We start from the raw sequence: 26,085 nt of genomic DNA, 5'->3' as shown, positions 1-26,085 counted from the left end.
AAGGCTTTGGCATAGTCAATAAAGCAGAAGTAAATGTTTTTCTTGAATTCTTTTGCTCTTGCTTTTTCCATGATCCAGCAGATGTTGGCAATTTGACCTCTGGTTCCTCTGCCTTTTCTAAATCCAGCTTGAACATCTGGAAGTTCACAGTTCATATATTGTTGAAGCCTAGCTTGGAGAATTTTGAGCATTACTTTACTGGCCTGTGAGATGAGTGCAATTGTATGGTAGTTTGAACATTCTTTGGCATTGCCTTTCTTTGGGATTTCCCTGGTGGCTCAGACAGTAAAGCGTCTGCCTACAATGCAAGAGACTCAGGTTCGATCCCTGGGTTGGGAAGATCCTCTGGAGAAGGAAATGGCAACCCACTCCAGTACTCTTGCCTGGAAAATCCCATGGATGGAGGAGCATGGTAGGCTCTGTGGACTCTGTCCACAGAGCCGGACACGATTAAGTGACTTCACTTTCACTTTCTTTGGGACTGGCATGAAAACTGACCTTTTCCAGTCCTGTGGCCACTGCTGAGCTTTCCAAATTTGCTGGCATATTGAGTGCAGCACTTTCACAGCATCATCTTCAGGATTTGGAATTCCATCACCTCTACTAAGCTTTGTTCGTAGTGATGCTTCCTAAGGCCCACTTGACTTTACATTCCAGGATGTCTGGCTCTAGGTCAGTGATTACACCATCATGATTATCTGGGTTGTGAAGATCTTTTTTGTACAGTTCTTCTGTGTATTCTTGTCACCTCTTCTTAATATCTTCTGCTTCTGTTGGGTCCATACCATTTCTGTCCTTTATGGAGCCCATCTATGCATGAAATGTTCCCTTGGTATCTCTAATTTTCTTGAAAAGATCTCTAGTCTTTCCCATTCTATTGTTTTCCTCTATTTTGTTGTATTGATCGCTGAGGAAGGCTTTCTTATCTCTCCTTGCTATTCTTTGGAACTCTGCATTCAGATGCTTATATCTTTCCTTTTCTCCTTTGCTTTTGGCTTCTCTTCTTTTCTCAGCAATTTGTAAGGGCTCCTCAGACAGCCATTTTGCTTTTTTGCATTTATTTTTCTTGGGGATGGTCTTGATCCCTGTCTCTTGTACAATGTCACGAACCTCCATCCATAGTTTATCAGGCACTCTGTCTATCAGATCTAGTCCCTTAAATCTAGTTCTCACTTTCACTGTATAATCATAAGGGATTTGATTTAGGTCATACCTGAATGGTCTAGTGGTTTTCCCTACTTTCTTCAATTTAAGTCTAAATTTGGCAGTAAGGATTTCATGGTCTGAGCCACAGTCAGCTCCTGGTCTTGTTTTTGCTGACTGTATAGAGCTTCTCCATCTTTGGCTGCAAAGAATATAATCAATCTGATTTCAGTGTTGACCATCTGGTGATGTCCATGTGCAGAATCTTCTCTTGTGTTGTTGGAAGAGGGTGTTTGCTATGACCTGGCAAAACTCTATTATTAGCCTCTGCCCTGCTTCATTCTGTACTCCAAAGCCAAATTTGCCTGTTATTCCAGGTGTATCTTGACTTCCTACTTTTGCATTCCAGTCCCCTATCATGAAAAGGACAATTTTTGGGGGTGTTTGTTCTAAAAGGTCTTGTAGGTCTTCGTAGAACCATTCAACTTCAGCTTCTTCAGCGTTACTGGTCAGGGCATAGACTTGTATTACTGTAATATTGAATGGTTTGTCTTGGAAACGAACAGAGATCATTCCGTAGTTTTTGAGATTGCATCCAAGTACTGCATTTCAGACTTTGTTGACTGTGATGGCTACTCCATTTCTTCTAAGGAATTCCTGCCTACAGTAGTAGATATAGTGGTCATCTGAGTTAAATTCAGCCATTCCAGTCCATTTTAGTTTGCTGATACCTAGAATGTCGACATTCACCCTTGCCATCTCTTGTTTCACCGCTTCCAATTTGCCTTGATTCATAAACCTAACATTCCAGGTTCCTATGCAATATTGCTCTTTACAGCATCGGACCTTGCTTCTATCACCAGTCACATCCACAACGGGGTATTATTTTTGCTTTGGCTCCATCCCTTCATTCTTTCTGGAGTTATTTCTCTGCTGATCTCCAGTAGCATATTGGGCACCTACTGACCTGGGGAGTTCATCTTTCAGTGTCCTATCTTTTTGCCTTTTCGTACTGTACTATTAGTATATACTCTGAGAAAACCACAATTCTAAAAAACACAGGTACCCCAATGTTCACTGCAGCACAGTTTACAACAGACAGGACATGGAAACATCGCAGATGCTAGATGCGCATTGACAGATGAATCGATTAAAGAAGGTGTGTACATATACACAACGGAATGTTACTCAGCTATAAAAAGGAACGAATGTGAGTTAGTTCTAATAAGGTAGATAACTGTAGAGCCCATTACGTACAGTGAAGTAAGTCAGAAAGAGAAAAACAAATACTGTATACTAAGGCATACATATGAAATCTAGAAAGATGGTGCTGATGAACCTATCTGGAGGCAGCAGAGGAGACACAGACGTACAGAACAGGCTTGTGGACACAGTGAGGGCAGCAGGGGGCGGGTAATCTGACGGAAGAGCACTGAAAGACATACGTCACCATGCGGAGAACAAACAGCCAGTGGGAATGTGCTCTACGATGCAAGGAAACCAAACCGGTGCTCTAGAGGTGCTCTAGACAACCTAGAGGTGGGATGGGGGGTGGTTCAAGAGGGAGGGGACATATGTATACCTATGGCTGATCTATGCTGATGTATGGCAGAAACCAACACGGTACTGTAAAACAATTATCCCTCAATTCAAAAGAAAGAGACTGAACGAGAGAGAGCCCGCCTGCTAACGCAGGGGACACAGGCCCATCCCCTGGTGTGGAAAGATCCCACATGCCGTGGGCACCTAAGCCTGCGGGCCCCAACTACTGAAACTGCCCAGAGCCGGGGCTCTGCCACGAAGAGGCACCCTGCTCGCTGCAGCTGGAGACCCAGCACAGCCAAAATAATACACAAAAATCAACAGAAAGAGTGCTGAGGACATTACCTCTAAAAACAGCAACAAACGAAGAAACAAAAGCCACCCCTCCCCCCAGCACTTGGAGGCGTTTATTACAAGACTCCCACGATGAAATTCACTCAGTGCGGAGCTCCCGTAACACCGGTACTGGGCCGGCAGGGTGGCTGGACTCAAGAGGTGTGCACTTACCTGCTTGGCTGCGGGCGCAGAGATGGCCTTCCTGTCCAGCAGGTCCAGCAGCTCAGCCAGGGCGGAGGGCGTGACAGGACTGGCACCCCCAAAGGAGAGAAGAAAACACATCACTTCCCTTTGTCAGCATACGCGTTCACGGTTATTCAAGATCAAAGCATGTGACTCTGCAGGCTTGAACACGTACCTCCCCACCCAGGAATGACAGTAACAGGCCAACTGGGCCCCGTGTTATTTATTATTTTGTATTTCAGGCTAGAACACGTTTTTGTGACTAGTGTTGTTTTTCTTTATTTTACTACCCAACAGTAACCGCTGTTTGGCAGAAGTTGTAGCAACAGACAACTGCTCAGTTTAATTAGTCAAGAAAAGGAGGTGGCTGCAAAATTCACGAACCATGGTGAGAAGACAAAAAAGAAAAAAAAACAGTAATTAAATATTTTCGACAGAAAGATCAGCCTAAAAAATTACTTCAAACAAAACAGCTAACAAAGCTGGTTTTTGGAGTCTTTTTGTGCAAATATAAATTCTTTTTTCACTGTAAGAGTTTTCCTTTCGGGGTGCAGTGACTGCCAGCGACACCATCCGGCGTCCGCATAGGCACCCACACACACTGCTCCTGCAGGCCCTCAAGAGCTTTCTGGACACACCAGGGTCCAGAAGTCATTATATCTACACTTCCAGGAAGTGACTTATTTCCAAGGAGCCCATGATGTAAAAGGCCAACTGGACATGTAAAGTGTCATCAATTCATATTTAGAGGTGGGGGGAGGTGAGTGCCTCGGTTAGTGGAAATATTGAATTACAGACTATTTTAAAATACATGGTCTTGCTACGTTTAAACACACACAGCAACTAGGCTAATGAAACGCTGTTTGTCTGAGGTCACAAGGGCACCAGTTTTAAATAGACTGAAATGCCTTATAAATAGCACATTACGGTGAGTGCATAAACAAAAGCTTCTCGAGTGCTGAGAGAGACTCGATAACACCTTCTGTCTAAGTCTCAGCTCCCATCACTCGATGTTAATTTCTTTGTTATGCTCTTGGATATTTCCTGGGACTCCAGGCCAACCGAGCACAAGTTCACCAGGTCCAGCTCAGGTACAATGAGACCCCACAGCATCGTTGACACTAGACACGGAGACCCCCACTGTTCTGCCAGTGTCCGCTTATTCCAAAGAAAGGAGAAGAGAAAACTCCTAGCAGATGTGGGGCTTGGAGGGAGTCTGGTACCGGGAGCAGCTGTAACCCCCTAAGCAGATCTCAGCGGGATGAGAGGGAGAGGGCTGGGAGAGCAACAGTTACCTCTTCTCTAACCTCCCACCCTTACTGACAAGTAAGAAAGAATCAGGTTGCTTTAAAAATTCGGGTTTCTTGGATGTTCCACCATCCTAGTCGACATAAAGGCCAATTATTGTGTAGACCATAATAAGCACTGAGGCTGAACTAGATTTCTCAAGCCTTCAACAGAAAGGGTGCCCATTCCCACGTGAGCTGGTGATAAAGGATGTGGGGATGGCGGAGGACAGAAATAGAACAAGCATAACTTAAAATACTTCGCCTTTCATCCAATGACCTTAATTCACAATAAAATATCTCCACTGACTTGGGATTTCTCAGTCACCCTTTTATACCCACAGTAGGTCAACAGTGTCTGTGTCTTGGGACTCCTTCCCCGACAAGGAGGGCTGGGACACTGTGTCAATTCATTCCAGCTGTGCCAGGGCTAACCTCCAGAAAGACGATGGCGAAGATTGGGACCTGTCCCCCTAATCCTCAAAGGCCCCCTCCTCAGTTACATAAATAAGCCATCGGACTTGGAACATAACGGCAGAAGCACACGCTACTGAGTGGCTGCTGTCAGAGCGTGCTGGTTTCTGGGCCACGAGTGCGTCTCCGCTGAAGGTAACTCTAACGTGAAAGACAGAAGCCGTGTGTGCCAGTCTCCCACCCCCAGCCCAGCCCACCTACGAGGTGGAGGGGAGAGGCATCTTGAGCCTTCCAAATTCACCTGGTCCCTTAGATCTCTTCCGGGATCACAACTCCATCTGTAGCATGGATCCTGGAGGCAGACACCCCAACACAGCCACAGCCACCGTGGCTCCTGTGAAATGCACTGCCCATCGCTATCCACAGGCTCATTTCAGGCCCAAGCCTGTGAGACACAGAGGCTCGTGGAGGAAGACAGGGAGGTCTGGACCCCCAGGCACTGCTCAGCAGTCCTGCTCATCTCGCTGATTCCCAGCACCCTGCCTGGGGTGCCCCCAGCTGAGTGTCTGTTCTAGAGTCTCCTTTCTATGCTCCTTCTCAGCACGCACCCCAACCTCCCACATCATCAGGCCCCCAGCTGATGGAAGGCCCGGAATCTTCTAGGGTGCCCTCTGCCTCCTCTTCCACCTAACAGCCCCTCAAGCCCATGCTCCTGACCCTGTCACTTGGCGCTCCGACAAATCCTCCTCGGATGCCAGGCTCCTGTCTCCTGCGGCTTTGCTCCCACGCCTTCACGAGCGCTCAGATCTTCTCTATCTTAAACGCCTCCAAGTCATCTTGCCGTCACGCGCTCTGCCTGGCTTCTTACCTTATTTCTTACCAATACAGAGTATCAGCGGTTACTGTCTGCCTCCTGAGCACATGTCATCTGGATGCTGACTCTATCCTTCTTAAAAAGTCACCTCCCCTCACCTGTTACCAAACACAACAGCTTCTCCGCACTGCTGCACCCTGCCCCTGGACACCGTCAAGTCCTGGGAAAGCCCCTTCTCCTGGGGCCTCCATTCTCCAGCGAGGAGTGGCCAGGGCTCATTTCTGCATCCTCTGCCTTCACCTGAGTCTGGCAAAGGAGGAGAGCATGTCTGTCTCCAGGGTGGCCGCTGCTTTCAGGGCAATGGTCTCCTGCCAACATGGTCAGCTACCTCTCAGGGGTCCCGTCTCCCCACACAACACATCTAAGCCAGGGCTCAGGAAACTTCTTCCAGAAAGAGCCGGGGACCAAATATTTAAGGCTCTGTGGGACACCCGGGTCTCTGTCACATACGCTTCTGGTTTGGTTTCTGTGAGAGATGGCAAGCATCCTCAGCTCACAGGCTGTACACAGACAGGCTCCCGCCTCCTGCATCCCCTTCTTGGACGTGGCCCCGCACATCACACTGTGGGACTAACCCTCCCGCCGGCGTCAGTCCCTCCTCGGCTCTAAAGCCTTCGCTGGTTTCCCAGGGTCTCGGGGGCTGCTGCCTGCAGCTGACCTGCAGGTTCAGGGCCTCAGCTGGAGTGAACAACTGGAGAGTTACACTGGCCTCATCCTACCAGGGAATGCTGCATCAGGGGACCAGTAACGTCCACCTTCGTAACTAAATCAAACCTGGTATTAATGGAGTTATCATCCAACAGAGCTATATACTCAAAATAACGTAAGGGCCAAGTTCAACAAGCACTTCTCTGGTGGCTCAGACAGTAAGGAATCTGCCTGCAATGCAGGAGGCCATGCTTCTATTCTTGGGTTGGGAAGATATCTTGGAGAAGGGCATGGCAACCCACTCCAGTCTTCCTGCCTGGAGAATTCCATGGACAAAGGAGCCTGGTGGGCTACAGTCTATGGGGTCGCAAAGTGTTAGACATGACGGAGCAACTTTCACTTTCTTTTCGGGCTTCCCTGGTGGCTCAGATGGTAAACAATCTGCCTGTAATGCGGGAGACCTGGTTTCCACCCCTGGGTTGGGAAGATCCCCTGGAGAAGGGAATGGCTATCCACTCCATATTCTTGCCTGAAAAATCCCATAGATAGAGAAGCCTGGTGGGTTACAGTCCATGGGCTTACAAAGAGTCAGACATGACTAAGTGACTAATACTTTTCTGGTTGGATCCTTTAAACACCAGTCTTCTGAGAGGTCTTTAAAAATGAATGCTCTTTTGCAAAATGAGTTCCAGCCAGCACGATCTCTGGTGTCCCTTGCCTGGCATCATCATGAGACCGTTGCCAGCTTGGCAGCTATTGCTCTTCCAGGCTTTGGAAACGCTAGTCCAGCTGTTGAGGTTGCTCACTGGTTAACGTCTGCTCCAAGCTCCTGTTCTACCTAAACCGCAAGACAGAGCTTGCTTCGCTTCATCCTTACTTGACTTTGGAACAACCAAATATGCTTTTATTTAGAGTTAGGATCCCTTGGGGTTCTTAAGTCTGTAATGCTTCCAAATTGTTTGGATAAATACCTGGGGCTCCAGGTTCCCTCAACAGGTTTTTATCAACCTCAGCTCCTGCAATGGTTGTTAGCAAACCCCTCATTTCCCATATCAACATATAAAGAAACTGATCTGAAAGTCAGGGGACGGGCTGAGCATCGGTGCACGTTACTTCTTGGGGCCTGGGTTTCCTTCTCCACTAAACGTGAAGGAGCCGAACCAGAAAGTAGCTAAGGGCTCTGCCGAGACTGAGACTCAGGAACACTAGTAGTCAGCCAACAACACAGAATGCCTTATTCAAGGCTAAGAGTTAGATCTCCTCCAACAGCTCAGAGCACAGCTTCCTGGAGCCTCTTGGGCGAACGTGGTCTCACCCTCTCTGCTCCCACCACTTTGCTTGTGCTTCTAAGCAGGAAGCACCCCATCCGCCTTGAACTACGGCACTGCTGTGCAAGGCCATCCTCCCCAGGACACAGAGCTCCCCCAGGGCTGGGCCCTGCTCCTCTCTCCACAGCTGGCACTTCGCGGCTCAGCTCCCGTGACCTTGCACCCCTCCGTGCGCTGGCTGAGCCCCAACCACACAGCCAGCTGGCGTTTCCTGCCGTTTTCCGCCCTCCGTTCCTCTTGGCTATGCTCCCCGTGGTCCCCAAAGCTGCTGGCTCTCATGCCCGGTTTGGTACTTGAGGGGGTTGGTATTTGACACGGCAGCATGACAAGCGAAGGAAGCCAATGCTGAGGGCTTGTGGGCACCGCGCCTCCTCCTCTCCAGAACCCTGGGAGACACTGAGGGCGACTCACCGAGGTCACAGCTGGCATGGGGCCACGTGGCCTCGCTGGTGCTGCGCACACACACTGCAAGCCAGAGGCTGAATGCGCATGGGGCAACGTCTCTGAACGTACAACTGTTCTGACTCGTGTATCAGTACACACCTGTCTCCCCTCCTCCGCTCCCGCAACCCACGGCTGTGGGTGCTCCCTCGGCAATGACACCCACCCAGATGGACTCTGCTTCCCTCCGGGGTCCTGCTGGGTCCCTGCCACCCACCTGTGTGTCCCTGATGAGTCCCCGCACTGCTCCTTCTCTCCCTGTCGACCCTTTTCTTTCCTCCTCTGACACCCGTGCTCCTGGTTCTCCCCTTCTCGCCTGCCCACACTCCACGGGTAAAGTCCAGGCCGTCTCAGGCCACTTCCGCGGCCATGGTCAGGCCGTGTCCTCCCTGACAGCTTTCCTCTGCTCCAGCGGCTTCCAGTTCCATCTACATGCTCCACGTCCACGATCCACTTATTCCAGACTGTGCACGGCCTTCCCCAAGGTGCTGCACCGGGGACCCCGTTGAGCCGTCTATGCACGCTGGCCCCCACGCCCGGGCACCCTGACTGCTGGGCGTGGGGTCTGGCCCCAGTCACCCCCAACTCGGGCCAGCTCAGCTGTCCCTCCCCCTTCTCAGGGGGTGTCCTGCCCCTTCCTCTTGGCCACTCCCACTGCTTCCCCAGGGCCTGGCCTCTGAGGGAGCCTCGTTCCCACTCCTGAGGGTGATGCCCTGGGCTTGGTCCCTTTTTGTGTATTCACGGGTGGCTGGGCACAGCTGTGGTGCAGCAGGATCACACTGAGCCGACTGCTTTCTTACAGTCGAGACCAACTCTTCATTGTTTTCATCTCAGGCCCCCAGCCCAGCACAGCACACAGGCCAGGGTGGGTGGTCAGAGACCCGAACACACCAACAAGCTTTCAGATGTGCAGGTGAAGGCGGACAGCCCTGACATTCACATGGAAGGTCTGTGTCTCGTCAGCAGGTCAGGGCATGGGGGGCGGGGAAGGACAGAACCCCGGCCCTGAACTCTATCAGCTGCTTCTGGACACAGAGATCATGACAAAAGAAAATGCCCTCCCCAGGCCCCACTCACCTCTCACTGACGGCAAGGTTCTGTTGCTTTAAGAAGCCCAGAAAAGTGTTGAGGACCCAACTAGTCACTTTTTTGGGCTCTGCCCTAGTTTCTTTGATCACATTTTGGAAGAACTCCAGTAGGCCAACTTCATTCTGTCAAGGAAGAAAAAAATAAAATGATATAAAACCTCCCCCAAATGGAAGATCAGCATTCTGAAACTGCCACCCTCTGCCGCTTCTGAGACGTCTCCTGGTACTTCCCAAACACAGAGGTGTCAGCAGAGAATTCTGACAAAGCGCTTTAAGCAGACAGCAAGGGTGCTGCTCCTACGGCTGCCACCCTGCCTTTACCCAGCACCGGCAAAGGACGCCTAGGCTCTGCGGTCCACGGCAGCGAAATCCACTGCCCCAGACCTGCTGCCCTCGCCGTGTCGGCCGCGTGCGCCACAGCCTTCATCCTGGAGCAGTATGTCCAGCCAGAGTTTACTGTCCTCTTTCCAGGCCCGTCTCCTCTCGAAAGTCCTAGCAACTGCTGGAATAAGAAGGTAAGAAAAGAAGCAGACCGAAAAGGAACAGAAAGGATATTCTACTTCTGAAAAGTCAAAAGTGGATTGTAACTGCATTCCTCTGCGTATCCTCTCCAGCAGAAGTGACAGAAGTGATTTTCAACATGTTCTCGAACTGAGAAAGGACATGGGCATGTGACCCACTTAGACCATGCGACTGGCCGGGCCAGGCCTGGCTGACCCCAGCTCTCACCGTGCTCCAGGAAAATGACCGCGGCTTGGCTCATCACGGACATGTGTTGGCAGAGGCCCCTCCCACTCGGAACCACCAGTTCTGCGAGCCAAGGGCCACGCCACCCTCTCTCTCTGTGACCAGAGCTATGTCAGTGCCAGATCACGGCAGCCGCCTAGTCAGCATCAGTGGATGAGTCAACGTCTCCCGCTGCCTTGTATTAAAAATAAACAAAAACCACACACGAATGTTCATCCTTTCTCATGCCACGCTCACCTTTAAATATTGGAAGTGCTACAGTTTATTTCCTTGGCTGCTAGGTCTTAGCTGTGGCACGAGGGCTCTCTGCTGCAGCATGTGGGGTCCAGCTCCCCAGCTAGTGAGCGAACCCAGGCCCCCTGCACTGGGAGCCCGGAGTCTCAGCCGCAGGGCCACCAGGGGAAGTGCCATGGAATTGCTACAGTGATGCCTAAGATGAGCCCCCGAGTCACTCATCGAGTTGTACACTACGGCTAACTATCCGCCCCGATGGGTCTGGCAGAACCGGGAAATCCGGCTAAGCCTACCTCTTATTTTTCAATAAGGAAAATAAAAACATCTTCTACACACATCTGGGAGACTGAAGTTTCCAAATGCAGAGGAAACACAATTGAAGTAGCAAGTTTCCCCTACCTGCTGAAATTCAAATCAAACCACACTTTTGAAATATCCTTTTTTAACTTTATATGGCAGGTAAGGCTTTCACCCTTGTCCCTTTCAGACAGCCTTCATTAATCAAAAGAACGTTCTAGAAAAATACAATGCTGGGAAGAAGCAAGACACACTAGCAAAAGTACTCTCAATGTTCTGCTATTGTAGCTGCTATAATATACACTCAGGCACACAGTGGCTAAAATAGAAAATCCATAAAAAAAAAACCACACACACCACTACGTGCCCTTCATAACAGATGCATTCTCTGGTGACAAGCCTACTGAATGATCCCATAATCATCTCCTGAATCTCTTTTCAAGCCACTGCTATTATTCTGCTCATGCTAAACCAGGGCAAAGGCCACCCTGGCAGCCAAAGTTTGACTACAGATGAAGGCAAATCCAGACAGCGTGAAGAGAAAAGTTCTGCTTAACTTATGGAAAAGTATTCAAACTTCCACAACGGCACACAGACCACTGGGGAGGGAGGAAACCGCTATCTGGCCCCAATCAGACAAGCAGGATTCCCTTTGTTCTAACTCCGACAGGCTGGCCCGCTGGTGAAAAGAGCTGTCAGGAGGAGGACTCTGCTTTGCCAAGGAAAGGTTTTTTCTAAACCCACCCAGAAATATTGCACTTGAACTCACAGGCCTGGCTGAGTTGCTGGGACGTGATGAGTATCTATTCCTCTACCCTTGGGTGGTTTTTTATTGGCTGGATAACACGGCAACTCAGATTTCTGTTTGTCTTTTCCTGTCAGTGCTGTGAAGCAGTGTCTCGGAGCTGGAGCAGGGCTTCACTGGGGATGTGTGGGTTCAGTTCACGATCTGCAGGCAATGGGAAAGGCTGCAACCGTGGCAGGGTGAGCTGTGGGTGGCGGGGCTGTAGAGGTTGAGCTGCCGCCGCCAGAGTGACGGGTGCATGCAAAGTCACACGTGGGCTGCCCACTTGCGCTCTTTACGGCAGAAGCCCTCTTTTCGGGGGGGAAAAAAAAGGCACACAGCATTCTAGGTAAGGCCTTGTTTTTCTGTGAGACTGGCAGATGCTAATAAGCTTGGCACCGATCTCAGAAGTCCCTGTGAATGCAGCCATGAAGCCATCTGGTTTTTGCAGGAAAACAGCAGACCAGTAATTCCTTGACATGAAAATCATATTAAGAGCAAAGCAGAAAGGCCAGTGCATTAGGGGCCCCTTAACATCCTTCTCAAAGGCAACAAGCCAGCACGAATCACCTACCCCACATCAGATGGAGCTGAAACCCAGCTGCACAGGGCATCAAGCCTGCCGGCTGCCTGCAGCTGGAACTTCCTTCAGAGAAAGCCCAGGTGGCAGAGACGACTGGTCCTGGCTTTTGTGTCATGCCAGGCGCTCTCTACAGCTTTGCGACTGAGAAGCATCTTTTCCACATTTTAATCAAATTTCCCAAAGCATTCCATTCTATCCAGAGCCAGTGCCAAGCCAGCCTCTCCGTCACAGACGGGAACCCTCCACTGCCAGGTAATCTGTCTGCTGGTCACTGCTGGGATGCGGCAAGGCAGTGGGGTCACCTCGCCTTCTCTGCTGCTTTGGGAAGGGACCCCATCCACCCTTGCAAGGTGCCCGAAAGCCAACTTTTCAGTCTACCTTCAGAGATGACAAGATGCCAGGAGTCTATCCTATTAGAACAGGATGAAGGCTGATTTTGCAACTGCCCTTCCTGTCCTCAGTCACACACCCTGGGCACCTGATGACGGGGCAGGATGAGGCTGGACTATATTTAGAAGGGGAACGCAACCCGAGAGAGATGGCTGGCTGGTGGCAGAGGCGGGGAAGAGACAGGACACAGAGCACGCGCCGTGGAGCAGCTGGTTGCGTGGCAGGGAGTGCCCGAAGCCGGCCTCACTGCCTGAATGCCTGCTCCATGGCCAGCCACGCGCGGGGGCTGCCGTGGCTGCCAATGATGCTCAAAATAGTCCCCACTGGAACTATTACAGGACCCTTCTCTACACTAACTCATCCCACCCCAACACCGACACAAGAAAACAGCAGGCCTGGGGCTCTGTACTCATCCCCCAGGTTCTGACGCTGCTCCTAGACGACACTCACACCCCGTCTTCCTGGGGACTGAAGCCGAGCACCCACTAGGGCTGGGTACGACACACAGCAAATTGCCCATCCAAAGAACATGTTTCCCTATCATTTTCATTATTCCATTTGAGAGTCGCCAGCTGTTCAAAGGTTCTTAGCATAGTAAAAATGTCGCAAAGGCCCTTAGCAAACAGCTTAGAAACCAGGAGGAGAAAATGGCAGGTTCGAGTGCTGCTGTTGCCAAGGCCGTCTAAGCCCCGCAGTGCTCTCCGCTGGGTCTGACACACGCTGGTTCCCAGACTGGGGGGACAACAGGGGCACCCCCTTCCTATTCAGGGCTTCCGCAGCTGGGAAGATGACTGGCGTGCCTCCACCCCTTCCCCAGAGAAGTAGGGAGCATGCTCTCATGGACGCTGCCTGCTTCAGCAGCATCCGAAGCTACAAAACAAACCCCGTGGTCACTCACAGAGTTTTGGTGACGAGCACCTCCTATTTCCCTGCATTCTAACTACTTCGATGTGGGTGACCAAGGCACAAGTTTATACCTAGCTGGGCAGGCAGGGCATTTCAGACTCTTTTGTTGACTATGATGGCTACTCCATTTCTTCTAAGGGATTCTTGCCCACAGAAGTAGATATAATGGTCATCTGAGTTAAATTCGCCCACTCCCGTCCATTTTAGTTCTCTGATTCCTAAAATGTCAACATTCACTCTTGCCATCTCCTGTTTGACCACTTCCAATTTGCCTTGATTCATGGACCTAACATTCCAGGTTCCTATGCGATATTGCTCTTTACAGTATCGGACCTTGCTTCCATCACCAGTCACATCTACAACTGGGTGCTGTTTTCTCTTTGACTCCATCTCTTCATTCTTTCTGGAGTTATTTCTCCACTGATCTCCAGCAGCATACTGGGCACCTACGGACCTGGGGAGTTCATCTTTCAGTGTCATGTACTTTTGCCTTTTCATACTATTCATGGGGTTCTCAAGGCAGGAATACTGAAGTGGTTTGCCGTTCCCTTCTCCAGTGGACCACATTCGGTCAGAAGTCTCCACCATGATCCGTCTGTCGGGTGGCCCACATGGCGTGGCTCATAGTTTCACTGAGTTAGACAAGGCTGTGGTCCATGTGATCAGTTTGATTAGTTTTCTGTGATTGTGGTTTTCACTCTGTTAGCCCTCTGAAGGAGAGGAATAAGAGGCTTATGGAAGCTTCCTGATGGGAGAGACTGACTGTGGGGGAAAGTGGGTCTTTTTCTGATGGGTGGGGCCATGCTCAGTAAATCTTTAATCCAATTTTATGTCGATGGGCGGGGCTGGGTTCCCTCCCTGTTGTTTGACCTGAGACCAAACTATGATGCTGTTAAAGTGCTGCACTCAATACGCCAGCAAATTTGGAAAACTCAGCAGTGGCCACAGAACTGAAAATGGTCAATTTTCATTCCAATCCCAAAGAAGGGCAATGCCAAAGAAAGTTCAAACCACCGCACAATTGCACTCATCTCACATGCTAGTAAAGTAATGCTCAAAATTCTCCAAGCCAGGCTTCAACAATACACAAACCATGAAATTGCAGATGTTCAAGCTGGATTTAGAAAAGGCAGAGGAACCAGAGATCAAATTGCCAACATCCACTGGATCATCAAAAAAAGCAAAAGAATTCAAGAAAAACATTTACTTCTGCTTTATTGACTATTGCCAAAGCCTTTGAGTGTGTAGATCAAAACAAACTGTGGAAAATTCTGAAAGAGATGGGAATACCAAACCATCTGACCTGCCTCCTGAGAAATCTATATGCAGATCAAGAAGCAACAGTTAGAACCAGACATGGAATAACAGATAGGTTCCAAACTGGGAAAGGAGTACATCAAAGTTGTATATTGTCACCCTGCTTATAACTTATATGCAGGGTACATAATGCGAAACGCCAGGCTGGATGAAGTGCAAGCTAGAATCAAGACTGCCGGGAGAAACATCAATAACCTTGGATATGCAGTTGACACCACCCTTATGGCAGAAAGTGAAGAACTAAAGAGCTTCTTGATGAAAGTCAAAGAGGAGAGTGAAAAAGTTGGCTTAAAACTCAACATTCAAAAAATGAAGATCATGGCATCCAGTCCCATCACTTCATGGCAAATAGATGGAGAAACAGTGGAAACAGTGAGAGACTTTATTTCCTTTGGCTCCAAAATCACTGCAGATGGTGACTGCAGCCATGAAATTAAAAGATGCTTACTCCTTGGAAGAAAAGCTATGACCAACCTAGACAGCATATTAAAAAACAGAGACATTCCTTTGTCAACAAAAGTCCGTCTAGTCAAAGCTATGGCTTTTCCAGTAGTCATGTATGGATGTGAGAGTTGGACTGTGAAGAAAACTGAGCGCTGAAGAATTGATGCTTCTAAACTGTGGTGTTGGAGAAGACTCTTGAGAGTCCCTTGGACTGCAAGGAGATTCAACCAGTCCATCTTAAAGGAGACCAGTCCTGGGTGTTCACTGGAAGGACTGATGCTGAAGCTGAAGCGCCAATACTCTGGCCTCCTGATGTGAAGAACTGACTCATTGGAAAAGACCCTGATGCTGGCAAAGACTGAAGGCAGGAAGAGAAGGGGACAACAGAGGATGAGATGGCTGGATAGCATCACTGACTCAATGGACATGAGTTTGAGCAAGCTCTGGGAGTTAGTGATGGACGGGGAGGGTTGCAAAGAGTTGGACATGACTGAGTGACTGAACTGAACTGGGCGGGTCATAAAGCTGTGGTGGGAGTGGCTGACAGCCTGGGGACCCCAATCTGCGACTAAATGACAGCAGCTCTCACCGGGCTGGGCTCTTGCGTGTCACTGAGCAGAGGGGTGTTCCTACGGAGAAGATGGTCCTGAATCTGCACATGAACTCTGTGCTTCCCCATCATTCCTGCGAGTCCAGTCGCTCTTCCAAAGTGAGAAAAACAGAACACAGACCCAACAACTTAGTGAAAAATGGCCCTGAAAAGCACATCAGTGCTAGTTCTGGGACAAGACGGACAGCAGGCGAGCATGCCCCAAGACAGTGGTGGTTCCCGGGAAAAAAGCACAAGGCACAGCCCCAGGGAGGACAGGAATGTGCAGTGGGGAAGGGCCCGAGTCTAGATGTGAATGGGGCCTCCCCCTGCTTCTCATGGAAACAAGCAGTGGCTGTGGATATCCTTCAGGGGGTGAGGAAAAAAAAAAGGACTCATTCAGAGGAGTCGTCAGTGGTGAAAATCAAAAGGTGGCTAATGGGTGGTGTGGAGCTGGCATAGGAGCATCGCTCTCCACTGAGAGGAGGGAGGGAGCCGGAATCCTGAACCACCACTACCACTTTCAAGAACATGGGCATCTGCAGCTCTGAAAGTGACCCCAAACACCGAGGGTGTGCCCTCTGGTATGACTCGGAGACTACATGCTTTCAGGGGTTGGGGCGGTCTATAGTCCTATTGTGGTCTCCACAATTTCCACCTCTGGATCACATTCCCAGAGGGCTTGAGGACCCTTAAAATCTGAATAAAACCCTGGTCCCAACAATTTCACCTGTGCTCTGTTTGTAGCAAAGCCAGGAAGTGCACACATCTGAGTTGGACTCCTCTCACCCACGGACAGTCGGCTGTGAAGTTCCATTGTTTGTGACGCACTCATTCTGGGAGGGACGCGGAGGGAAACCAACTGGGGAACCGGACTCTCCCTTGGACAATCAAAATCAAATAACTCAGGTAATAAAAGCTGACAGCAGACAAGCATAATCAAATACTGGGAGAATGGGGCGCAAAAAGGATGTTGTCAAGAAATCAATTCCGATGATAATCAACCTTCAGTGGGCCTAAAGTCAGTACTGCCAAAATGCTCGTGACATGGAGGAAACCTGTGTAACTCAACAGCAGTCTTCTGTTAACTGTCCCAGAAAGGAAACCAGCCCAGACAGGACATGAGGCTTCAGGATGGGCTTGGGGACAGAGCCCCTGACAGTCCCCAAGCCGGGTGCTCAGATGGCTCCGCGCCTGGTGGATCCCACCTCTGAAAGCCCCTTGGTGCCTGCACTTGAAATAAATGAAATAACTGTGGGTTTTGCAGGAGTCAAGTTGGAAGACGTGTCTTTTGATTCGACTTGACCGGAACAAAATATTGGTTATTTTTTCTGTGCACAGAGTGTGAAAGCACCCTTAAGTTGGCAAGCACTGGATGTGATTTCATAAAATGAAGAATAAAATCAATTCTGAAAATTGCATGGAGCTCAAAAATGCCGAGCGACAATGTTGACCAAATGGATTTTCCTTCAGCTGTGGTCCGACGGTGAGTCTTCTAAGTCTGGGCGGTCTAAAACTAGTCAATAAGGTTGCAGATGCTCTTTAGTTATTAGCTTTAAAGTAGTATTACCTATGGGATATACAGATATTTGTCATGGGAAATTATTTTATAGGCAATTCATCCAGACAGAAAACCAGGCCATTTCAAGCTAACAGGAGACCCCGAGCAAAACTCAGAAAACAATCCATCTGACAACCAGCCTTCGTCATGATATCTCCTGTCTCTCTGTTCTTGGAGACACTTACCCTTTCCCATGACACCAAAAACAAAAGACTATGGCTTTAAATGGGGACTAACTGGCTGGGCAAGGAAGTTGTTCAAATAAACCACGCATCTTGAGACTGCACACAGACAGACAGACTCGAGGCGGCAGAAGTCACTGACTTGGAGGGTCACAGTTGTATCTCCCTACAGTCTCGCTGGGCCTCGAGTAGGCTGTCCCCAAAGCTCTGCCCTGTGAGGCTCTGGATGTGTCAGCAGCTGTCTGCTGCCCTTTCCCTGGGAGCAGCATGTTCCTGGTTGTCTGCTTGGCTGCAGGCAGGTATTTAGGCTCGGTGAAGGCACTACTGTGCCTGCCATCTTTGGGGCCGAGTGTCCCATTCCCCTCCTCTTTCCTTTGGGGAAGGAACAGCTTCAGGAACCTTCTCAGTGCCCCCCTGGCCCGCAACCATCAGAGGTGAGATCTGGAGTCAAGAGTGTCTGTCTTGACATGTGGTTGCCGAAGGGGAGGAGGGAGCTGGGGAGGGATGGACTGGGCGTCTGGGTCAGCAGACGACAACTATCACACACAGAACGGACGGACGACAAGGCCCTGCTGAAGGAACAGCACAGGGTGCTAGAGTCAATGTCCTGGGATAAATCTTAATGGAAAAGAATATGAAAAAGAAGGTATACATGTGTACAACTTTGTCAAAGTGACAGTCACTTTGCTGTACAGAAGTGAGCAGAACATTGTAAATCAACTATATTAAAAAAGAAAAAGCATCTGTCTCAGTGTGTTAATCTTTCCTGTAGGGCTACTCAAGAGAGTTAAACATAACACAGAAAAGATGAAACTCTTACATCTGAAAACAGCAGGTTACTGGAGGAGGAAATGGCAACCCACTCCAGTATTCTTGCTGGGAAAATCCCATGGGCAGAGAAGTCTGGCGGGCTACAGTCTACGGGGTCGCAAAGAGTCGGGACATGGCTGAGCGCACACACAGGGCACTGTGGTGAGTACAGCAGGCTCTCAGGAGACGCTGAACTGGGGCTGCTAGGCTCATTCCTCCACTGAAATCTCTCACAGCAGAGGACACCGAAATCTGCTACCAGAGAGCTCAGATGCGTTCTCACCAACTGCATCAGGCAAAACTGTCCCACAAACCCCATACACTAGGTGGAGGCCCTTCTCAAATGTTCCGTCAGATTGGGACAAGTAGCTAAGGCACAAAGTCTAAGAAACAAAATAAACAGAACTGTGGGAGAGCTTACATTGCTTTTCTTTCTACTTGGAAAATGAACAAAATTTCTGCTTTCCACTGGAGTTGCCTGATTTTCACTAAATTTAGCAGACAGCACTTATGTTTATTTATAGGGCAGGCTGGCATCTTAAAAACCGAGAGGGGTGGGAAAAAGGTTTAAATGGCCTGACATTCTATGACTTTGTTTCATGAAGCCTCAGTGGGGCTGGATAAAGTACTAATACCCACACAAGTAAACAACTGTTTTCTCTATTCCGTGACTCAAAACAGCAATGAGCTTGAAACAGGACTCTCAGCGGGCCTTGGGGCCCACTTCTGTCCAAGCAGGCAGGAGCTCAGAAGCGGAGCGCCTGGGCCCTGGAGTCAGCTCCCCTCAGGCCTGACGGAGTCACTCAGTGGCTCACTCTCAACCTCAGAGGTGGCGCTTCCTCACCAGAAAAACGGGGAGACGGACGGCACCACCGCAGGGGGTGCTGGGAGGACGGACTGGATTAGAAAGTGGTCCACTGTGAGCCACAGAACCTGCTGTTAGCTATCGGCCTCGACTGACCCTGAGCCGCCTATGGGGCCAATGACAACTCATCTGGATTCCCTGTTCAGCAAAGCAGGGTTTAGGAAGAGACATCCCCACAGAAATCACCTTTTATCATCTGCTAAAAAAACCGCACCTGCATATATGACCGTTCTCACAGTTACTCCTGGACACACTGACTCAGAGAAGGACTCGCTATGCTACTAGGACCTCTCATTCCCCTAGAATCCTAATGACTCGACCTCACCCTCCACACGTCCATTCCTTACTCCTGACAAATGAGGTCAGAAATCTGGGAGTCTGACACAGAGAGGAAAAAAAGGGGAGCTCACTAGGCTGAAGCTCCAGATGCGACATGATACACTTCATGAGGAAGAAACACTCACACAGGCTATGGTGGGAGGGCATTATCAGGTGGGCTTAAGAGGTGACATGAGAATGCACGCTTGATTCCAAGGTCCTGAAGAAACAAGTTCTTTAGGAGGCAGGGACACGGTCACGGCGCGTGGCCTGACTGAGGCGGAAACCCCAGGCTTCTCCCCGCCAAGCTCGGCAACACAGGTACCACCCTGATTTGTTGGGCTGTCAAAAGGGTGCTTTATACACCTGACTTTGGGAAACAGGGACGCTTTATCAGGAACACTGCTTTCCCCAGGGCTTCGTGAGTACTGTGACAGAATCCCATTCATCCACTCATCTGTCCATCTGTTCGCCGATGCCTACCGTGCGCCAGACTTTGTGGTGGATGCTAAGACAGACTATATTAGAGTTTTGTAAATGCCAGGGAGAAATTATTACCACACAATTCAGTGCTCACCACACAGTACAGCCACAAGGGCAGAGCTGTATAACACAGGGAGGACAGCCACTGTTACAGCAACGACAGACGGAATACACCCTTGAGAAGCCGTCAATCGCTATATTGTACCTATGTAACTTAAATGACATTGTATATCAACTCTACTTCAATTAAAAAAAATTAAAGATAACAGTTAAGCTCTGAAGCTGTTTTTCTTTTTTTTTTTTTACCATTCATGGGTAACGGATTGCGTTACCAGTAAGGACTGTACGCTTAATGTTTAATTTAATCAGTGACCCAAAGGCAGGAGCGTGGAGTCCGAGCTCTGCAGAGCGCACCTCCACCACACTACTGACTTAATGAATACTCCCAGGCACTCTCTAAATTGAAAGATGGTTCATTAGATTGGTGCATCTGCCCTTCTCGGCAATCTGTTGTGTTTCTGAGGAAGTCAGGAAAAAAACATGAACATACCGCTTTCGGGTACGTTATGAGTAACTCGGCTTCCAATGATTACTAAGTCATCAGGAGCTCAGGGTGCCTGATTTCAGGAAAAGAAATCATCTGAATCATCCTCCTTCCGTATTACTAGTTCTCTTCTCATTTGTCTTGAAAATTTCAAGTATTAGCCATTAAAAAAAAAACCACACACTGCAAAATGAATCACCTAATACATTATCTGCAAGCTACAAAAATAAGCACAGTTTTAATATATCAAAAAATAAATAAATAAAGCTCTTATAAAACTGGCTTAAAAGCCAGCACCTCCTTGAGAGTGTTCCCCACTTGTCCCATCAAGGTTATCACTGCCTCCTCTGGGCTCCTGGCCTGCATCATACATCTATCTGCTGCAATCTGCTCTGGGGCTGTCAGCTCAGGTGTCAGATGTACATGTTCTTGGAAAGCAAAGAAAACAAATCAAACAAGTGTCTCTGTCCCCGTCTCAGTACCTGCTGCATAGAGATGCTAATAAAAGTGCTGAAGTGAATAGACAAAAATAAGTTTCTATAATCAGGGCTTATACATCTGGAAGCTCACTCTAATGACAGAAAATGAAGAGGAACTAAAGAGCCTCTTGATGAGGGTGAAAGAGGAGAGTGAAAAAGCTGATGTGAAACTCAACATTCAAAAAACTAAGATCATAGCATCTGGTCCCATCACTTCATGGCAAATAGAAGGGGAAAACGTAGAGGCAGTGACAGATTTTATTTTCGTGGGCTCCAAAAATCATTGTGGACAGTGACTGCAGCCATGAAATTAAAAGACACTTGCTCCTTGGAAGGAAAGGTATCATAAACCAAAACAGGGTATTAAAAAGCAGAGACATCACTTTGCCGACAAAGGTCAATATAGTCAAAGCTATGGTTTTTCCAGTAGTCATGTGTGGATGTGAGATAAAGAAGGCTGAGCACCAAAAAACTGATGCTTTTGAACTGTGGTGCTGGAGAAGACTCTTGAGAGTCAAGGAGATCAAACCAGTCCATCCTAAAGGAAATCAGTCCTGAATATTCATTGGAAGGACTGATGCTGAAGCTCCAATAATTTGACCACCTGATGTGAAGAACTGACTCACTAGAAAAGACCCTGATGCTGGAAAACATCAAAGGTGGGAGGAGAAGGGGACCACAGAGGATGAGATGGTTGGATGGTATCACAGACTCAATGGACATGAGTTTAAGTAAGCTCTAAGAGTTGGTGATGGACAGGGAGGCCTGGTGTGCTGCAGTCCATGGGGTCACAAAGAGTCAGACATGACTGAAGCCAGGAGCCAACTCAGTGGAAAAGCCCCTGATGACGGGAAAGACTCAGGCAAAAGGAGAAGAGGGTGGCAGAGGATGAAATGGTCAGATAGGATCACCAACTCAGTGGCCATGAATCTGCGCAAACTCTGGGAGACAGTGGAGGACAAAGGAGCCTAGCATGCTGCCCATGTGGTCACAAAGAGCTGGACACGACTTAGTGACTTAATAACAACAAACAACAACAAAACAGGGCCTTAAACTATGAAAAAACCAGAAACTCACTCACTTGCCACCCTCCGCAAACATTTCTCCAAGGCCTCTGCGGCTGAGGCGCTTGAAGGACACAGAAGTGGAGCCTGGGACATAGATGTGAACATGTGTCTGCTTCAGAGAACTTGCTGGAGGTGAACACTATCTCTGGGCTGAGAGGCCTCCGTTTGTGCCCTCTCTCATCCTTACAGAATTTGGCAAATACATTACAAAACGCAGGACTAGAATTTAGCATTCAGCGTTCAGTCTGAAGTTGATTTCAAGTGGGCTGGAAATTCAAGATGGTGGGGAAGATGTGTGAGACTAAAATTTGGGTTTGTTAAATCAACTTGGGAACAGTGTGTGAATTCTAAGAAGTTTCAGGTTAAAAGGTGTTCTGAGCAAGCGGCTCGCTGGTTCACACACAGGCCTGGCGTTCAGCAGTGCTGACCGGCACCGAGTAACATGGCGAGCGGATGAGACAGTCCTTGCTGGAACAAAACACACCAAGTAATAAAGAATTAGAATACACCGACACAGTCGCCACAGAGGTGTGGGCAAGATACAGCAGCAGTCCATGGGAGGCGGCAAGCCGCCTGGCTGCAGTGTGAGAGAAGAACCTACCGTGTCTGACGCGGTGAACAAGGCTGCCTGTGAGTCTCATACACACGCCTACTGACCTAAGACTCTTGGCACACATGTGTTTTCTCCAGGTCGATCTGACAAAACTGAGTTTCCTATACTCTCTGATTCTTTTCAAATGAGCTGATTTAGGGATGATAAAACAGAGACTCATTCATTCAATAAGCATTTGCTCGTCTACCACATACCAGAAATGGCAGGGTTCTGTCACTTAAGTGTATAAATACACACACAAATATGAATATCCTAACATCCCTGCAGCTACCGCTCAATCACAATGCACAGCCCAGACTTCCCAGAGATCCTGTGCTCCACGCGATGAGTGCAGCAGACAGCCTGTCCCTGAGAGACGCCGTGGAGAAACTCCGCACAGCCTCCCTGACAGACAAGCAGAAGACAACTGTGATGCCACGCCACTCTCACAGGTACCGGGCCGCTTTAATGTGGCCATGACCCACGGAACCGCAGAGCCCTGCAGCCCTAGACAGGATGGAAAATCCCTGAGCACATCTCCACAGTGTCAGGTTCTTAATGGCCCCTTCAGAGGTATCCTCCAAGGACCGAGGCGTTTAGTCAGAGTTTGCAGCATTTCGTGTGGAATAAACGTTTCTTCTACAGTAGGTAAAACAACTGTCTGCTTTGTGAGAACCCAACTTCCTGCCAGACCCTGGCACGGTTCAACACCGCCAGACATCCAGAAAGCCTATATACTGATTTCCTTTTGTCCTGCACAGAGACAAGTGAACAGCTATCTGGAACATCCGGACTGTCCTCAAGAAGCCTCCATGGCTGCTGTGAGCAGCTCTGCAAGTCCACACACAAGAAATGACTGAGAGGAGCCCACCTCGTGGGTCTTCAGAGGCGTATCCACCCTCGAGGCTGGTGAGGAAGGTGAGCGCGCCTGATTCTGGGCACACTGCAGCTGTCGCACTCCACCCGGAGCCCCCCACCCGCCCAGTGGGCCGACCGCAGCCTCTGGAGAGGACCTACCAGCAGGACGCAGCTGTGCTCGGGCAGCATCCCGTACTGTTGCACGAGCCTCTGGCGGGTCACGCGGGGCAGCTCGGGGAGACGCTCCCGCAGCTGGTCGATGTTGATCACCTGCTGCGGGTCTGCGCCGGAGGGGAGGGACCCTGAGTCGTAGAGCAGCAGCGGGGGCAGGTTGGGCTCCGGCATGAACCTGGGTGCAGAGAGGAGACGGCCTGACTCTCCGTACCGGGTTGAGTTGGAAGAGACAAACGTACAGTCAGTGTGAAAGTCTGTCTACAGATGCTGTGCTACAAATATTTTTTGAAGTCCCACATCAAGTCTCCTGCTTTTCCAGGAACTAGTCCTTGGACAAATGTAAGGTCAAAACCACGACATCCAGCGCTCTCTGAGCTCATAAACGAGCACTGCGTGAAAAGGGCGTGGGGCACAGGGCTGATGCCGCCCTGGCATAAGTGCATATTCACAACAAGACACAGACTGGAAAAAAGAGCCAAATAAGAGCAACTTACTTCTTAGGAAGAAAGATGACTTCACCCACTAAGATTTTCAGTATTTTTAGCAGTTTTTATGAAATGGAAACCTTCTTTCTTGAGAACTGGAATAAATAAATGGACTTTGCGAAATATTGGGTTGGCCAAAAAGTTTGTTCAGGTTTTCCCATAACATCTGATGGAAGAACCCAAAAGAACTTTTGGCCCAACCCAATAAAATGCAGAAGGTAGGAGAGGGAGGGATGAACAGGGGAGCACAGCAGGGTTTCAGGGCAGTGAAACCATCCTGTGTGACACTGTAACTGTGCACACACGTCATCACACGTCTGCTCAACCCAGAGAACAGACGACATGAGGGTGAACCCTAAGGTAAACTATGGACTTCAGTGACTAGGAAGGTGTCATACTGGTTCATCAATTGTAACAAATTTACCACATTACACATTAATACAAGACGTTATAAGAGGAAACCCGTGTGTGTGTGTGTGTGTCAGGGCGGGGAGGGGGTATATAGCATACAACAAGAAGTATATGGGAACTCTAATTTCCACTCAATTCTGCTGGAAAACTAAAACTGCAATAAAAAAGTCAATTAAAAAATGCGGACGCTACGTCACTGCATCAGCTCTTGTCAAACTAAGGTGTCCTTCCCTTTTGTCTATTCTAGCATCTAACATCTTTCCCTCTGCCCATACTTGTCAGAGGGTTTATGCAGAAGCAGGGTTACGCAGAATAAATGGTGGCTCCCAGGTGATACATCAGAAATGCAAGCAACCCGTCACCTCAATGCCAAATCTGTGCTATGAATCAGCCTGACTTCTGAAGGCAAGAGGAAAGCAAAGGGAGGCTGCCCAAACCTCATCTATTAACCTGAGGGAGCAACCTGAAGCCACCGACTCTGCTGAAAGCCAGAGCCATGCTCAGCGAGAGAGCAGCACCAACGCAGCGGGGGCCACACGGGAAAACAAAGGAGTTTCTTGGGAAGAACAGACTGAACCCAGAGAGGTCACTGTAATGAGAGCAAGGGTGACTGAGACAGATGCACGAGGGGCGTCCTTGAGGTGACGGCCACTCTTAGGGTTTATGAGCTGCTTCCTTCCTAAATCACGATGCTCCATTTGCTCCTCATCGACAGCAATGGCTACTCTCATATCTTTCTGCACTTCACAAGGCCAAGTGCCAACCTCTACCACTTTGTTGCTTAAACTTTTCACTTTTGCAGTCTGATAAACAGGGGAAGAGATAAGAGGCTCAATTTACCCTAAGCTATTCCTTTCTTTTTTTTTAATGTGCGACATTTTAAAAATCTTTATTGAAATTGTTAAAATATTGCTTCTGCTTTATGTTTTTTGGCTGTTGAGGCACATGGGATCTTGGTTCGCCAATCAGGGGATCACTGTTTCGATGTTTCCTCCTCCCCGCACAGGAAGGTTAGATCTTAGCCACTGGACACCACCAGGGAAGTCCTCAAAGCTATTCTTCTCATTTGCTTTATTTCTGGATCTCATAGTAAGTCTAACTTGTTAAACGGTATTACCTGAGATGTGACGGGAACTGGCATTAACATATACAGCTCTTTTTTCTACCTTCTTACAGTCCTTGCGTTACTGAATTTGTCACTGAAAGTAAGCATGAGAACAGCCTGGGTCCCCCCTCAACGGCCATCCTCTCAGCTCAGTTATGACAGCTCTGACGAGGTGAGCGCCTAAGTGTTTTCCAACCGTTGAATCCTGTCAAATAAGGTCTCCAAGGCTCCCAAATCAAAATACTCTTCCTCTCAGTACACACATAAACCAGGAACCCTGGATCTCCCACTGTGCAATGACGACAGCAGAAAGTGCTTCCTAAAGGCCACCCAGGGTCACTGTGTTGGTCTGTAAGTGGGCCTGGAATACCAGCCAAACAGAGAACAGTTTTCTGACAAGAGGAGTAACCACCTGTAGTCTTGTTTTCCTTCTTTGTCTCTCATCGGCACGGTGCACCTGTGACAGTTAAACGAGAGAACATTTTAAAAAGCACTGCAGCAAAGGCTGGTGTGTATGCAGACAGGGGTTCACTACCAACAGGGGAACCAGGGGACTCAAGCTCCTCTGCCGTCTGTG

General features: G+C 49.0%; 1 protein-coding gene across 2 annotated transcripts in view; it reads right to left on the bottom strand.

Annotated features, from left to right (window-relative positions):
* GATB (glutamyl-tRNA amidotransferase subunit B) overlaps positions 1-26,085 on the bottom strand; it is a 102,444-nt gene that overhangs the window by 10,658 nt on the left and 65,701 nt on the right. The window contains exons 8-11 of one of the 2 annotated variants that reach the window (NM_001046343.2): positions 25,921-25,965; positions 23,493-23,682; positions 9,273-9,406; positions 3,193-3,271 (exon numbers count right to left, since the gene is read on the bottom strand). In NM_001046343.2, the coding sequence (NP_001039808.2) occupies positions 3,193-3,271; positions 9,273-9,406; positions 23,493-23,682; positions 25,921-25,965 (448 nt within the window). The remainder of the gene's footprint in view (positions 1-3,192; positions 3,272-9,272; positions 9,407-23,492; positions 23,683-25,920; positions 25,966-26,085) is intronic. The other variant, XM_024977334.2, reaches the window with a different exon arrangement.

Source organism: Bos taurus, chromosome 17 (genome assembly GCF_002263795.3).
Source record: "Bos taurus isolate L1 Dominette 01449 registration number 42190680 breed Hereford chromosome 17, ARS-UCD2.0, whole genome shotgun sequence".
NCBI classification, from domain to species: Eukaryota; Metazoa; Chordata; class Mammalia; order Artiodactyla; family Bovidae; genus Bos; species Bos taurus.
This window is presented reverse-complemented; position numbering and strand designations above follow the sequence as displayed.